The sequence below is a fragment of the Miniopterus natalensis genome, chromosome 20 (genome assembly GCF_054644295.1).
Source record: "Miniopterus natalensis isolate mMinNat1 chromosome 20, mMinNat1.hap1, whole genome shotgun sequence".
In the NCBI taxonomy this organism is placed as follows: domain Eukaryota; kingdom Metazoa; phylum Chordata; class Mammalia; order Chiroptera; family Miniopteridae; genus Miniopterus; species Miniopterus natalensis.
In genome coordinates, this window is record NC_142100.1 from 11,258,799 (window position 1) to 11,271,161 (window position 12,363).

General features: G+C 56.5%; 1 protein-coding gene across 1 annotated transcript in view; it reads right to left on the reverse strand.

The window, feature by feature from the left end:
* Positions 1-5,506: 5,506 nt before the first annotated feature.
* The window catches only part of PKNOX2 (PBX/knotted 1 homeobox 2), a 255,958-nt gene continuing 249,101 nt past the window's right edge, over positions 5,507-12,363 (reverse strand). The window contains exons 10-12 of the mRNA XM_087828594.1: positions 7,813-7,889; positions 6,724-6,902; positions 5,507-5,774 (exon numbers count right to left, since the gene is read on the reverse strand). Of these exons, the coding sequence (XP_087684720.1) occupies positions 5,551-5,774; positions 6,724-6,902; positions 7,813-7,889 (480 nt within the window). The 3' untranslated portion in view covers positions 5,507-5,550. The remainder of the gene's footprint in view (positions 5,775-6,723; positions 6,903-7,812; positions 7,890-12,363) is intronic.

A 12,363-nucleotide genomic window follows, 5' to 3' on the forward strand; every position in this document is an offset into this window, starting at 1 on the left:
AGCTCAGCGGCCATCTCCTCTAACCTCCTCAAAGTGCCCGTGAGGAAGCTAATTTAGATGGCCCTGGGTGTAAGGACAAGTTACTGGCAGAGCCTTGGCCAAATCCAGGGGGACCCAGTGTTCTTCCTTCCCTGCAAAGGAGCCTGGAAGGGCTGTGGGTAGACGGAGCGGGCCTTAAATGAGTTGGGCATAATAAACATTTGGCAATACTATTGGGGAAAACAACCACCCCCAAATTCACGCAATCACAGGTGGATGTGGGATCTGCACACCTGAAGCGAGTTCTCTGACTAATGCTTGGGTGTAATAAGATGAAAACAATCTGAAATGAAAAGGTATAATGGCATATACACAACTGAAGGGAATTGTCGTAAATGGCGGGTTGTAATGAGATGTACATAAATTGCAAGGCTTGTAATGAAATGAAAAAAAAAATTCTTGCCTGATAATACCGGGTGTAATGTCTACACCGGAAATAAGCCGTCTCAGTGCAGTGAGTGTAATGAGATGCATATAATTTTAAAGAGTGTAATGAGATGAAAAATAAATCACTTGTCTTAAATGAAAGATGTACTGCGAGGCACACACCTGAAGGGCATTGTCCTAAATGGGTTTGGTTTAATGAGATGCATTTAATTTGCAAAGGGGCTAAATGAGATTGGCCCAGAGAGAGGCTGAGAGAGAGAAAAAGGACCGTACCTACACCTGAACGTGGGATAATAAAACCCGCCTCGTCTGTGGGGTGGAAATAAGATGCCAAAGTGGAAAGGCACAGAGTAGGATGCGATCGGCTCCCTCGGCCTGTGACGCTCTGCAAAGCTGAGCTGTCCTCTGTCCCCCGACGCCAGGCCCAGAGCAGGCCCCTGCGCGAGCTTACGGAGTGACCGGCTGCTCAGGGGCTATAGTGCACACAGCGAGAGCAAGTTAAAAAGGCCCTTCCACAGGGCCTTGATTTCTTTCACAGCTGAAAACTATTTTCTGAGAGCACTGTTTCTCCAAGTCTTCAGGCATCTGGCCTTGAACCCGGGGAAAGACAGTTGTGGGGCCGGATCTGCACTGATAACAGGCAACCCTGGATTCTTTATGCCCCAAGGCTCATGACGGCGCCCAGAGGCCAGGGAGGCAGCTGACAGATGGGTGAAGATGCCTGAATAAAAGACACGGGTAGACTTCGAAAGGGATGGTAGGAGCACCTTCACTTCCACAAACAAATGTGTCACCTCCATTCTCTTCAAAGGCAGAGCCCTCCTGCCTTGTTTTTCTTACTCTTGCTGGGCCAATGGGCAGGCAGGAATATTCCCCCTCGTAAAGCAACCATTCGAGTATCCGAGAGAAAGGCAAAAGCGGGGGGGAGGGGGGGGGCATAACTAGGCGCTGAGCCAGCCAGTTAGGGACAGCTTGGTACTTAGTGGCGGCCACCCTCAGCTGCAGTATTGAGACCACCTGGGGGCCACTCTCAGGTACGTGGAGCCCACTTCGCAAGGGGCAATGATCCAGCCACACCCAACTGCGACTGCGAGCGAACAGAGGCCCCAGCTGCCTCCTTGCCCGGCTGTTTCCAGAGACACCAGGAATCTGAATTTTTATGTGGAGTCTTTTAACTTTTAAATGTTGGCACAAAAAATTGAAAGACAACTAATGGTCCAAACGAAACTCGTCCGAGAGCTGAATTTGACCTGAACTCCGTCCACACTCACTTGACCTGAGAGCCTCCTGTTTTATACCAAGTGTAATAAAGTTCGAGGTCACTCCCAGGATCAGGTCATATTTTAACCATTTCGGGGACATCCTGAGCACACTTTATCTCAGTCTCTTACTAGAATGTAAACTCTCTAAAGGCAAGGACTTTTTTTTTTTTTTTTTAATCACAGCTGTATCCTTTGTATCTAAAACTGCCTGGGACAGAGTCGGTGGTTAATAAATACAGATGGAATGAATGAGCCTGAGCAGGCTGCCAGGTGACAGTGTCATTGCCCTCACCCTGGCATATCCAAGGCAGTAGAGGGGTTCCTTGGCCGAGGAAGCATAGCTCTGGCCATCAACTCCCTTGAGTGGGAATCTCCAAACCTGAAAGGCCTGGGATGGGTGTCGGGCTAGAAGTTAGTCTGAGGAGTTCCCAGGGCCTGGCATCAGAGCTCTGCGTAAAGGAAATCTTCCCCCCACACCTCCCCACATACATTGTCCCATCTCTTTTTCCCACAAGGATTGTGCCACATCCCCGTGGGTTGGATGGGATTGGGTCGTGCACAGAGAGAGGTTGCTGCCTCCTCAAAACATAACCACCCACATCTCGAATAACTTAGGAAACTCCTTTTTCAGTTGGCAACACGATGGAAAAGATGGCAGAAGTTGGGAGAGAAACTTCGGAAGGGGCGGGAGAGGCTGGGCAGGCTGCTCTGTAATTTCTTAGAATAGCGTTCCCCAAAGTGTGTTTTATGGAACACTCACATGATTGAATAGATGTTACTTGAAAAAAAAGGCAATCAATTTGGGGAACAGGTTTCTTTCCTGCAGGACTTTTCAGAGCCTTTACTACCATAATGTGCCTTTTGAAATCCCACTAGCAAAATATAGTATCAGTTCATCCTAAGCTAATTTGGCCAAGGAATAGCTTTGATAGCTTATCTCTTAACAGTGTGTTCTCTGGAAAACACTTCTTTGAAAGTTGCCGTCTCCCTGGCTCTGGGAAGTGAGGTTCTGGGGGATCATCTCTTTTCAGCTCTTGAGACAATCTCCGTTGGCTGGAGGCGGGTCCCTGCTGTTTGCACAACCCACCAGGTGTGCCGGGTGGGTGGGTGCAGCAAGAGCGGCGACCCAGGAACCGCCACCAGAGCTGCTGGAGGCCCACTTTGCCCGTGTAACCAGTCCCTTCCCCACCTTCTGCCTGGTTCTGCGGTGTTCACGGGTAAGTGCAAATTCTGCGGCCTGTGCGAGCATGAACAAGGCATTCCCCCTCCTGCCTCTAAACCGATGGCCTGGGCGCCTGCGACAGTGCCCAGACAAGGACACCTCAGAGCTGAAGGCCACAAGAAAGCCTGCCTCTCACCTGGGGAGATTAGAGATGAGCTGCCCCTAAATTTCTTCTTGTCCCAGGGAATATAGTGCTGAGCCCTGGGGTTCAAAGGGCGGGCTCCCCTCTGGACACAGATTCGGGATTGAACGTGGCAGCCAAGGCTTCCTCTCGGACAGGGCAGGGTGGGCACGTGAGGGCTGGGGGGCGGTGGTGGCACCAGCTTCAATGGTGAAACCCTCGGGGCCTAGGACATGGGGAGAGCCAAGGGCTCCTGCGGGAGGTGGAGGACTGCGGGGGAGGCCGCGATCCGAGCTCTCCACCCCTGCGGGAAGTGTCACTCCCGCTTAGAGTCAGGCACGAGGGCGAGTGTGCCAAGCTTGGCCGTCTCCCCGCAGGAGGGAAACGGAGGTGACCAGGGGGCCCTCTGCCCCCCGCCTCCCATGCGGGCGGTCAGTTCAGCAAAGGGCATGCTGGGGCCTCCTGATTCCGTCCACGGTCCCACTGACCACAGAAAAAGAGAAGCACGCGGCAGGACTACGGCAGGTAATAAGATTTACTGGAAACTTCTCAGCCACATTCAGTACTGGTTTGGTGGATACATCGGAAGGAGGTTGCATAACATTAGGCAGGTGGAGGGGCTGGGAGGAGGTGGGCACATGTGTGCGGGTGCCCATGCTGGGGGGGTGCCTGTCCAGAGTGGCGAGTGGGTGCGCGCATGTGTGCATGCGTGTGTCTGCGTGTGTGCATGCGTGCGTGTCTGTGTGTGTGCGTCGACGAGGAAAAGGAACCAGAAAGGAAATGTATTTTATCCCACTGCACGTTGCCAAAAAAGCTAGACTTTCTTCTACCTGTGGCATCAAAAGGGAGTAAAAAATGATCCAATCACCAAGATTATAAATAAGGTTATTTGTTTCTCAAAAATCCCTATTAAAACATTAAATATCAGCTCTTTTGGGGGAGAAATACATTCATTTTGGGGAGACCTCAGGAAAGCGACCACCCTTTTGCTCCACCCCAACCAGGTGGGGGAGGGGAAGTCCCCAGAGGGCCCTGAGGGTCCCCTCGAGCTGAGCCAGGTGGCCGCTCACATCCTGCCACTGAGGGAGACGGCCAATGCACAATTTACAAATGAAACTGCAAGTCCGTTGAATTAAATTGAAACACACGTGTGGTCGGTCCTGTCTTCACAGCCATTGGGGCGGGAGGGGGGGAGGGAGGGGTGTCAGTTGTGGGGACTAGGCGTTGGGGTGGGAGGGTGTACAGGGCAGATGGTGGGAAGCCTCCTCCTGGCGGGAGCCCAGTTCCTCCAGCGCTGGGTGTGGCCTAGGGAGGCGGGTGGGCCGGGCTGGGGCACCACTTGGCTCTTGGGCTCGTTTCTCTGGGCCCCCCCCCTTGGAAATGGAAGGGAGGAGGTAAGTAGCACCTTCTCCAAGCCCTGGCTCCTCACTGCGCTGGCTGCTTCTCCCCAATGTTTCTTCTGCCTTCTCGGAAGGGTAAAGTGAAGAGAGGCTGGGGCCGGTGAAGCCAGCGGGAGCGGAGGGCCAGCGTGGGGGCCGAGGGTGCAAGGGTTCCAAGCTAACCTCGCTCCGCCCTCCTGGTGGCCTGCGGAGGGCGTGGGACATCTGAGGGCTGGGACACCTGGGAGAAGACACCGCTGTCCTGTAGCTATAGGAGCTGAGTTCTGTGAACCCCTAGGAACAGCTGTCGTTCCCAAGGTCACCTTGATATGTCTCCTGGCCCAGGTTCTGCCACCTCCTTGGGTCCTGGAGCCAACCCGGGTGAAGGGGCCCCTCTTGATCTCCTACAGTTTGAGCCCACCAGCTTACCATTTGTTTCCAGGAGAGAGAGGGAGAGGGAGAGGGAGAGAGAGAGGGAGAGAGTCGGCTCCGGTGGCTCCATCCCTCTCTCTCCCGAGTCCACGGTGGCCTGAGCCCAGCGATGGGGCCTCGGAAGATTGAGCTGGAGCCCCACGGAATCCAGGTCTCACTTGATCTGTGAGGTGCGATGCCTCAGGCCCTCCCACTCGAGCCGCTGGCTAAATGTTTGGGCTCCCTCCTGCCCTTGAATGTCTCTCAAAGGAGCCGAGCCTTTGGGGGTGGAACCCGAGCCCCCTTTGCGTTTGCCTTTTCTCCTAACTCCGTCCCCCGGCAAAGGCTCCCTCTGAGAACAGCGCTGACCTGCCTCACAGCGCAGCGCAGCGTGACAACTCAAGTCCTTCAGCCAGGGGGCCTGGGGCGCCATCTGTCCTTGGGGATTTGACGAATCCAGGTCTCGCTCCTGCCTTTCCACGCAGGCTGCTTGACTGGCGCCACCAGACAGAGTCCTCCGCGGTTCTGGGGACGCGGGGCTGGGGTGCCACGGGAGCTTGGCGGTTGGGAAGGAGGAGGTGTCTCCTCTGCGTTTCCTCAAGCTACTGATTTTGGGAAGCTGGGCCCGGCCTCCCGGTGCTGCCTGCCCATGTCCCCTTCCCCCCCACCCCAAAACCCTCCTGGCGACACTCTCTCCCGCGTGGTGATCGGTGCCAGCTGGGCCGCCAACTACTCCAGGGAGTCACTGTGTTCCAAGCCCAGGTCGCTGACAGCCGCGGCGGGCAGCTCGTCGGCCTCCCCCTCCAGGTCCTCCTCTTCCTCCTCCAGCTCCTCCTCCTCCTCTTCCTCCGTCCCGTCCAGCGAGTCGTCGTGCGCGGCCATCATGGCCTGCTGCATGGCCATGGTGGCGTTGTCTGAGGACAGGGACTGCAGGCTGTCCAGGCTGATGGAGCCTAGAGAGGGGAGAGGGCAAAGGTCAGGCCCGGGGCCTGGGGCCGGCGAGTCGGAGGGACTGGCCCCCGCGGTGGGCGGCGAGCTGGACAGTTCCCAGCGCGGAGCCCCGGCCCCTACTTGTCCCCGGCCACCCCAGCAGCAGCAGCACTCCTGGCGACCGCTCACCAGGGTCTTCCATGTGCATGTGTTAAATACTTCTGACTTTCTCACAGTGCGGTAGGGGAGGTGCTATGATCTCTTCTAAAGAGGGGGAAGCTGAGTCTCAGACGGTTAAGTCATTAGCTCAAGGTGACGCCTTGATCGCCCAGGTTGGTCGAGCTCAAAACCTGGTTTTCCACTATACCTCACAACAAACGGCCATGCAACCACATAAATGCCCGTGCACACGAAGGCCTGTGCGCACACACGCACACCTCCCCCCGCCTCCCACGCAGAGCTGTCCTCGTGTGCCGGGCTGGGAAATGTCTGGCTCACTGAATTATTCATGATGCACCGGGCAACCGGCAGTTAAAGCAGTGTATGTGAAGGGTGTGAGGAGAAGCTGGGAAAACAAAGCTCTTCCTGGCCTCGGAGCGCAGGCCGGCTGCCTGTCCGGTATTTATAGATGGCACAGGCTCTTGGGGAGCTGTGTAGGCACCAAGGGCTCTAAGGAACTTAGGGCGGGTGTGGGAGTGAGGAGGGGGCCCTGTTGAGCAGTCACTGGCTCGGATGACCACTGACGCCCACTGACGCCCACTGGTCTTTGTGCGATTGCTTTTGGCTTGTTAAAATATATGCAAAAACTCCTCTTCAATACGGACTGGGGAGGGATGACTTTGTGGCCGAGCAGCCCTTGCCTCTCGGGGAGTAGATGTTCAGCCCTTGGATCCTTGCACAGCTGTTCGGAAGCAGTTCGGGGGGCCACCTCCCCCAACCCCCAGCCTAGAGCATGCTCAGCCCCATTCTTACCGTCGGGGTTTGTCCCCGGGGCGCCACCCTGCTGCTGCAGCACCCCCGCAGCAATGGAGTTGGGCCAGAATCTTTGGGTGGGTCGGTGCTGGGACTTGATCTTCTTGGCTTTAGGGGCAGGGTCTGGGTTGCTGGCATCAAGCATGGGCTGCAGGATGCGCCTCCGGGCATTGATGAACCTGCCGGGGCGAAGCGGGGGACCTGGTTAGTCACGCCCGGGTGGTGGCGGGGTGTGCATGCACGTGCATAGGTGTGCACGTGTGCTCACGTGTGCTCATGTGTGCTCATGTGTGCTCATGCGCGTGCACACACGTGCGCGTGCGAGCGGAGAGGGCTAGGCTGCTTCCAGACTCAGCGGCTGGTCCGCTGTACAGAACAGACGGGTCTGACCTGGGGAGTGAAAGCGCAGCGGGGAAAAGGCCCTGGGCACCGAGGAGCTCATGGAATAGCTTGGTAACCGCAAAGCAGCCGGGGACAAATGCATGAGGAGGGTCAGAAACCTGCTGGAGGCCTGTCGGGATTGACTAGAGGAAGGAAGGGCCCCTTAGTCAGAGGCACGAACCTCTGACTTCTCTCCAGAGGGCTGAGGCTCCGATCAGCGAGCCCAAGTTCGGGTGCACGCGCATCCAGGCAGACCTCTCTGGGACCTCTGTGACAGCCCAGCCAGGCCCAGAGAAGGGGAAACTGAGGTCCCTGTGCGGTCAGGACAGCCCACTCTTCCTCCTGCTCCCCACTCCTACCTTTGCAGGATGTCTTAGTTTGCGTTAAGTTCACATAGGTGGGGGCGGGCCAGGTGAGCACTGGTGGCCCCTCCAGTCCTTGGATGCGGGCCTTGTGTGCGCCTCAGTGCAGGCGGGGCTGGGTTTTCTATCCAGTGATGCTCCTGCCACAGTTTCCCAGCAGAGGGCGCTAGGAAGCTGCGAATGAGGCCACAGGGGCCTGTGCCGATTCTGGCTTTCTGCTGCCAGCCCAGCGGGGGCTGGCGCTGAGGCAGGACTGGGCATTCTAGTCTCTTCTCCATGCGGTGCGTCCCCTGCCAGGCACGTGGCCCCGCATCTGAGAGCCTCTGGGTGGACGATGCTAACTCACCAGTTGTTGACTTGCAAGAGGGTGAGGTTTGTCTGGGCCGCGATCTGCCTCTTCTCATCCTCCGTGGGGTAGGGGTGCTGGAAGGAGAGGCGAGGGCTGAGGGGGGCGGCGGGCGGTGGCCTGGCCCCCAGGGACCACGTGCACGTCCCAGGCACTGTCTCCAGCGAGGCAGCCCCCGGGGTTCGGAAGCCCAAACCGGGGAGGGGTGATGTTTATTCCCCCAAAGGAACGGGCCTGCGGCTTGGAGAGTGGCTGCCCCATGCCTTGGGCTCCGCAATCAGGGGTCACTGGCCCGCAACTCAGGCCCCCATGACAGCCTCCGAGGCACTTTACACCTGCTCCCTTGGCCCCCCCGCCCCCCACTCCCCGCCCCCCGTGGCAGGGCAGGCATTGCTAGTGTGAGGACTGGACTCACAATGGCATCGAGAGCCCACAGGACTCTCAGAAGGTGGTAAAGGAGGCGAATGAATCAGTTCAATTTAAATTAACTGATATTTACTGTACACCTACTGTGTGCCCAGATTTATGCTGGGCATCCTAGGAAACAGGAGATAAACAGAATGGTAATTACTACCTGTATAATACTTTATAACCTGTAAAATGTTTTCATGCACTTTCATTTACTAAAGCATATCAAGCAAACTGTGTAAGACAGGCCAGCTAGGGGTTGTCCCCCCACGCTACAGACGAAGAACTGAATGGCTTCTCCTGTGTCCCCTATGTTGTGGCACCAGCTTGGAACCCAAATCTTCTGCTTTGCGTTTGGTTTTCCTCCCATGAGCTCACGAGGCCACATTACAAGGTCGAGTCAGTGGCTTGAGGGGGTGAGTGGGGGGGGGCAGGTGTCTGCTGCCATCTCAGAGCACTTCCGTCCATGCGCTGATGACAAGTGTGTCTCTCTTGACTGTGGCAGAGACCACGTCTTAGTGAGTCATCTCCCACATGCAAACGACACCCAATGACAGCAGAAACAAAGCGCCAGGCGCCGTGGTTTGGGGAGAGGCGGTGTAGGCCAGAGGGCAGGGAAGGCTGAACAATGGGAAAGTTTTGACCAGAAGTGGAAAGGGGGTCTTCCAGCTCCCTGGGGGGAGAGCCCCGTGATAACTGGGTCTGTTGTGTCTTTTCAGGCCTCAGCACAGCACCTGGCACCCAGTAGGCATGCAGTAAAGGTGCTGAGAGTGTCTGAATGGGCCAGAGCCTTGCCCTGAAAGCCAGTGGAGATTTGGGGGCTCCCAGGGCACAGGGCTAAGCCGTCCAGCATCCTCAGGCCAGGATGGGTCCTGAAGGTCGAGGTGGCGTTAAGGTGGTTTTGGTCATTGTAAAGTCCCAAGGACTGGGACTCAAATTCCAGTTCCATCCTGACTAGCTGTGAGATCCCAGGCATGTCACTTACAAAGGCACCTAATGATTAAATGAAATTATACTTGCAAAGTGCTCAGTAAGAGGTGGCTCTTCATGCTATTATCATTGGGTGATGTCAGCAAGGTGTTCAAAGCTCTCTAAGGAAAGAGTTTGAGATCAGCAGCCTTGGGAGCACCCTCATTATTGGTGACAAGGGAAGCAACCTGCTCTGCTGGCCTTGGCACCCCTGACTGGAGTAATCAGAGTCCTGTGTTGTTTAATTCACACCTCTGACCCCGACGGCCATGCCAGGGCAGCAGGACTTGTGATTCAGACAATATTAAGATTCTAACCAGAAGGAAAGCACATCGGTGTCAAGGAGCCAGTCTCATCCCGATTGGGAGGAGGCAGGGAGGCTGGGAAGAGATCTTGCAGCCCCGGGAGGCAGAGGAGCAGGGGCTCTGTGAGTCCTGACACCTTCTGGGGAAGGGGTAGTGCCCACCCCTGCTTCCTGCTCCATGGAGTTCCCTTCCCCGCACCAAGGAGCCAGGCTGCCTTCCTGTCCATGGCCAGCCGGCCTGAGAACACCGCGAAACCTTTTAGCTTTCTTGGGACCCACTAGGCCCTTTCATGCCTCCATGCCTTTGCACATGCTGTTCCCTTCGCTGGATGCTCTTTTCCCCATTCTTCCTGCGAGAGCGAAGACCTGTCACAGATCAAATCCTCTGTGGGGCAAAGCTAGTCTCTAATGCACATGAATAATTGCATTTAGTCCACTATGTGACAAGAGATGTCTCCCCACTATCCCGGGAGTTGATCCCAGGCAGGGACACAGTCTTATTAGATGTTGTGTCTCTAGTGTCCAGAGCGATGTTCAATGTCCAAATATTGAACAGATGAGTGAACCAACCCCCAAAAGGTGGGTGACTTATTTCCTTAGCAGAGCAAAGCCGGCCTTGCCAACCACGCTGGTTCACCACCCTAGACGCGCTGGGGAGCCGCGGCAGCCTGGGTGTTCCTAGTGAAAGGCACCTGGGCGCCAAGAGCTCAGAGCTGAGAGGGGAGGGCTCTGGGCCAAAGGGAAGGCCCCCATCAAAGGACAGTGTGTGAGTCCACTTGGCAGCAAGAGAAGGGTGGGCTGGACTGGTCAGGGAGGAGTCCCCACGGAACTGGACCTCGTGGGGACCTTGAAGAATGACCGTCTCGTCCTAGTGAAGGCAGGACAGGCCTTCTGGGCAGAAGCCCTGCACCAGGACTTGTATTTAAGTCAGTCAGATGCAAATCTCTTTCCCCACTAAGGACTCCTGGAGGAGGAAATCTTCCAGCCTCCCACGGAAGGGCAATGTTTGCTATCTCTAAGGAGGCTTCTGGTGTGGGCCTCCGTGCTGAGTGGGTGTCATAAATCCACGCTCCTGTCATTGACACGCTCCCGTGACATCGAGGGGAGGAAAGAAAAGAGGCGCAGAAGCCGGCTGGTGGTTCTCTGTGGATAAGATATAAACCCCAATCCTCCTGGGGTGCAGGCCCCACCGCCCATCCCTCCGGGAGCCAGTATCTCAGGAGGCACGTGCTGGAGGCTGTGGGGCGGGGGGCAGCAGCTGGTCCAGCTTGGGGGACAGGTGTGTGAGCCAGGACATTCCTGGCGCCACATCTGAGTGCTCATGGGAGCAGTCCAGCTCCTACACGCCTCGGACCAGATGATTCTTGAGGACACAATCAAAATAGCCTGGCCCCTGAACAGACCTTGATTTGGTCAATGCTACTTTTAGCACAATTGGAATGACTCGGGGCCAAGGACAGGAGGAGGAATCAAGTGAGACCGTGGGAAGCCACCGGGCCGTGGTAGCCGCTCTGATCTATCTGGAGAAACCCCTCTGCAGTCGGAGGGAAGGGCACAGGCCTCGGTGCTCTGGAAGTAGGTAATCCTCCTTGAAAAGAGGTACAGACAAGCTAGAAAACGACAGGCCCCTCTCAGGGCCAGCGTGGAGCCTCACATGGCCTCTGGAGGTCAGTCCTGCACCCACCCCTTAGCAGCTGTGTGCCCTTGGCGCCTGGCTGTTTTAGGTCTTCCATCCTTAGTTTCCTGGGTGTAAACTGCAAATAACAAAGGGAGCCTGTCTCCGGGACTTCGGGGACGGTGCGACGAGACAGGCAGGTGAAGCTGCTCGCTCCACTGGCTCTCCCTGTACAGTGTAGTCATGTCTCGCAGACATTGTCAGGTCATTGGATATTCAGTCTCCAGGGGAGGGAATTATATAGAGTAGGCACTTGATGGCACCATGGTTGCCATCAGGAAAGCCCTCGGAAATCTAACCTAGACCGTTCCCACCTCTCTCTGACACCTCCCTTCACAGGCCCATCACGCGACTCTCACCTGGGCGCTACTGAAGCTGGCGGGCGGCATCTTTCAGTTGGAAGGATGGGTTTGCCCGGGTCCTGGGTCTGAAGGAAGCTGGGCCGGGGCTGGTTTATAGGTCCCTGGCCACTTCTGGCACTGAAAGCCCACCCGAGATTGTCCTCCCACCTCCTAGCCCATGCGGGTAAGCGCGAAGCCGGCCAGGCTAGCAAGGGACACCCCACGTGGGAAGGAGGAACCCCCGGTGTCATGGGCCCCGCGCTGGCAGTGAGCAGGGCCGGGACCAGCTTTCCTTTCCCACTTCCTGCCATGCCCGGCACCGCACAGGGGTCAGCACACCCTTCTCCTGACCAGCTGGGGTTCGAGGCCTGCAGTGGGCCCAGCGCTGATGGCTTGGCCTTGCTCTAGGAGGGTCGAGGCCAACCAGAGGGAGGCGGCAGGATGGCGAGGGCCCCGGAACAACCCATGTTTCATCATCGATGGCAAGGTGCACCCTGATTTCAGAGAGACTAAGGTGGAAAAAACCAGCCTTACAGTGGAGAGGCGCGCATGTCACCCACGGAGTTTCCCCTTGCCCGGAGCCTCCGTTCTCCATCGGCCCTTTTTCACTCTTCCTCACCTTCCCCCCGACAACTGTGCACACACAGAAGGGCACAAACAACTAAAATGTTCAGCTTCATCTATTATCACAAACACCCATGTGACCACCACCCAGGGCAAAAAATAGGGTACTGTCAGCATCCAGGAGCCCCCCTTCCGTCCTGTCCCAAGCACTGCCCCCAAAGATAACCCGGTTTTTATGGTAATCACTTCCTTGCTTTTCTTTATTGTTTTAGTGTTCACGTTACAGCCTT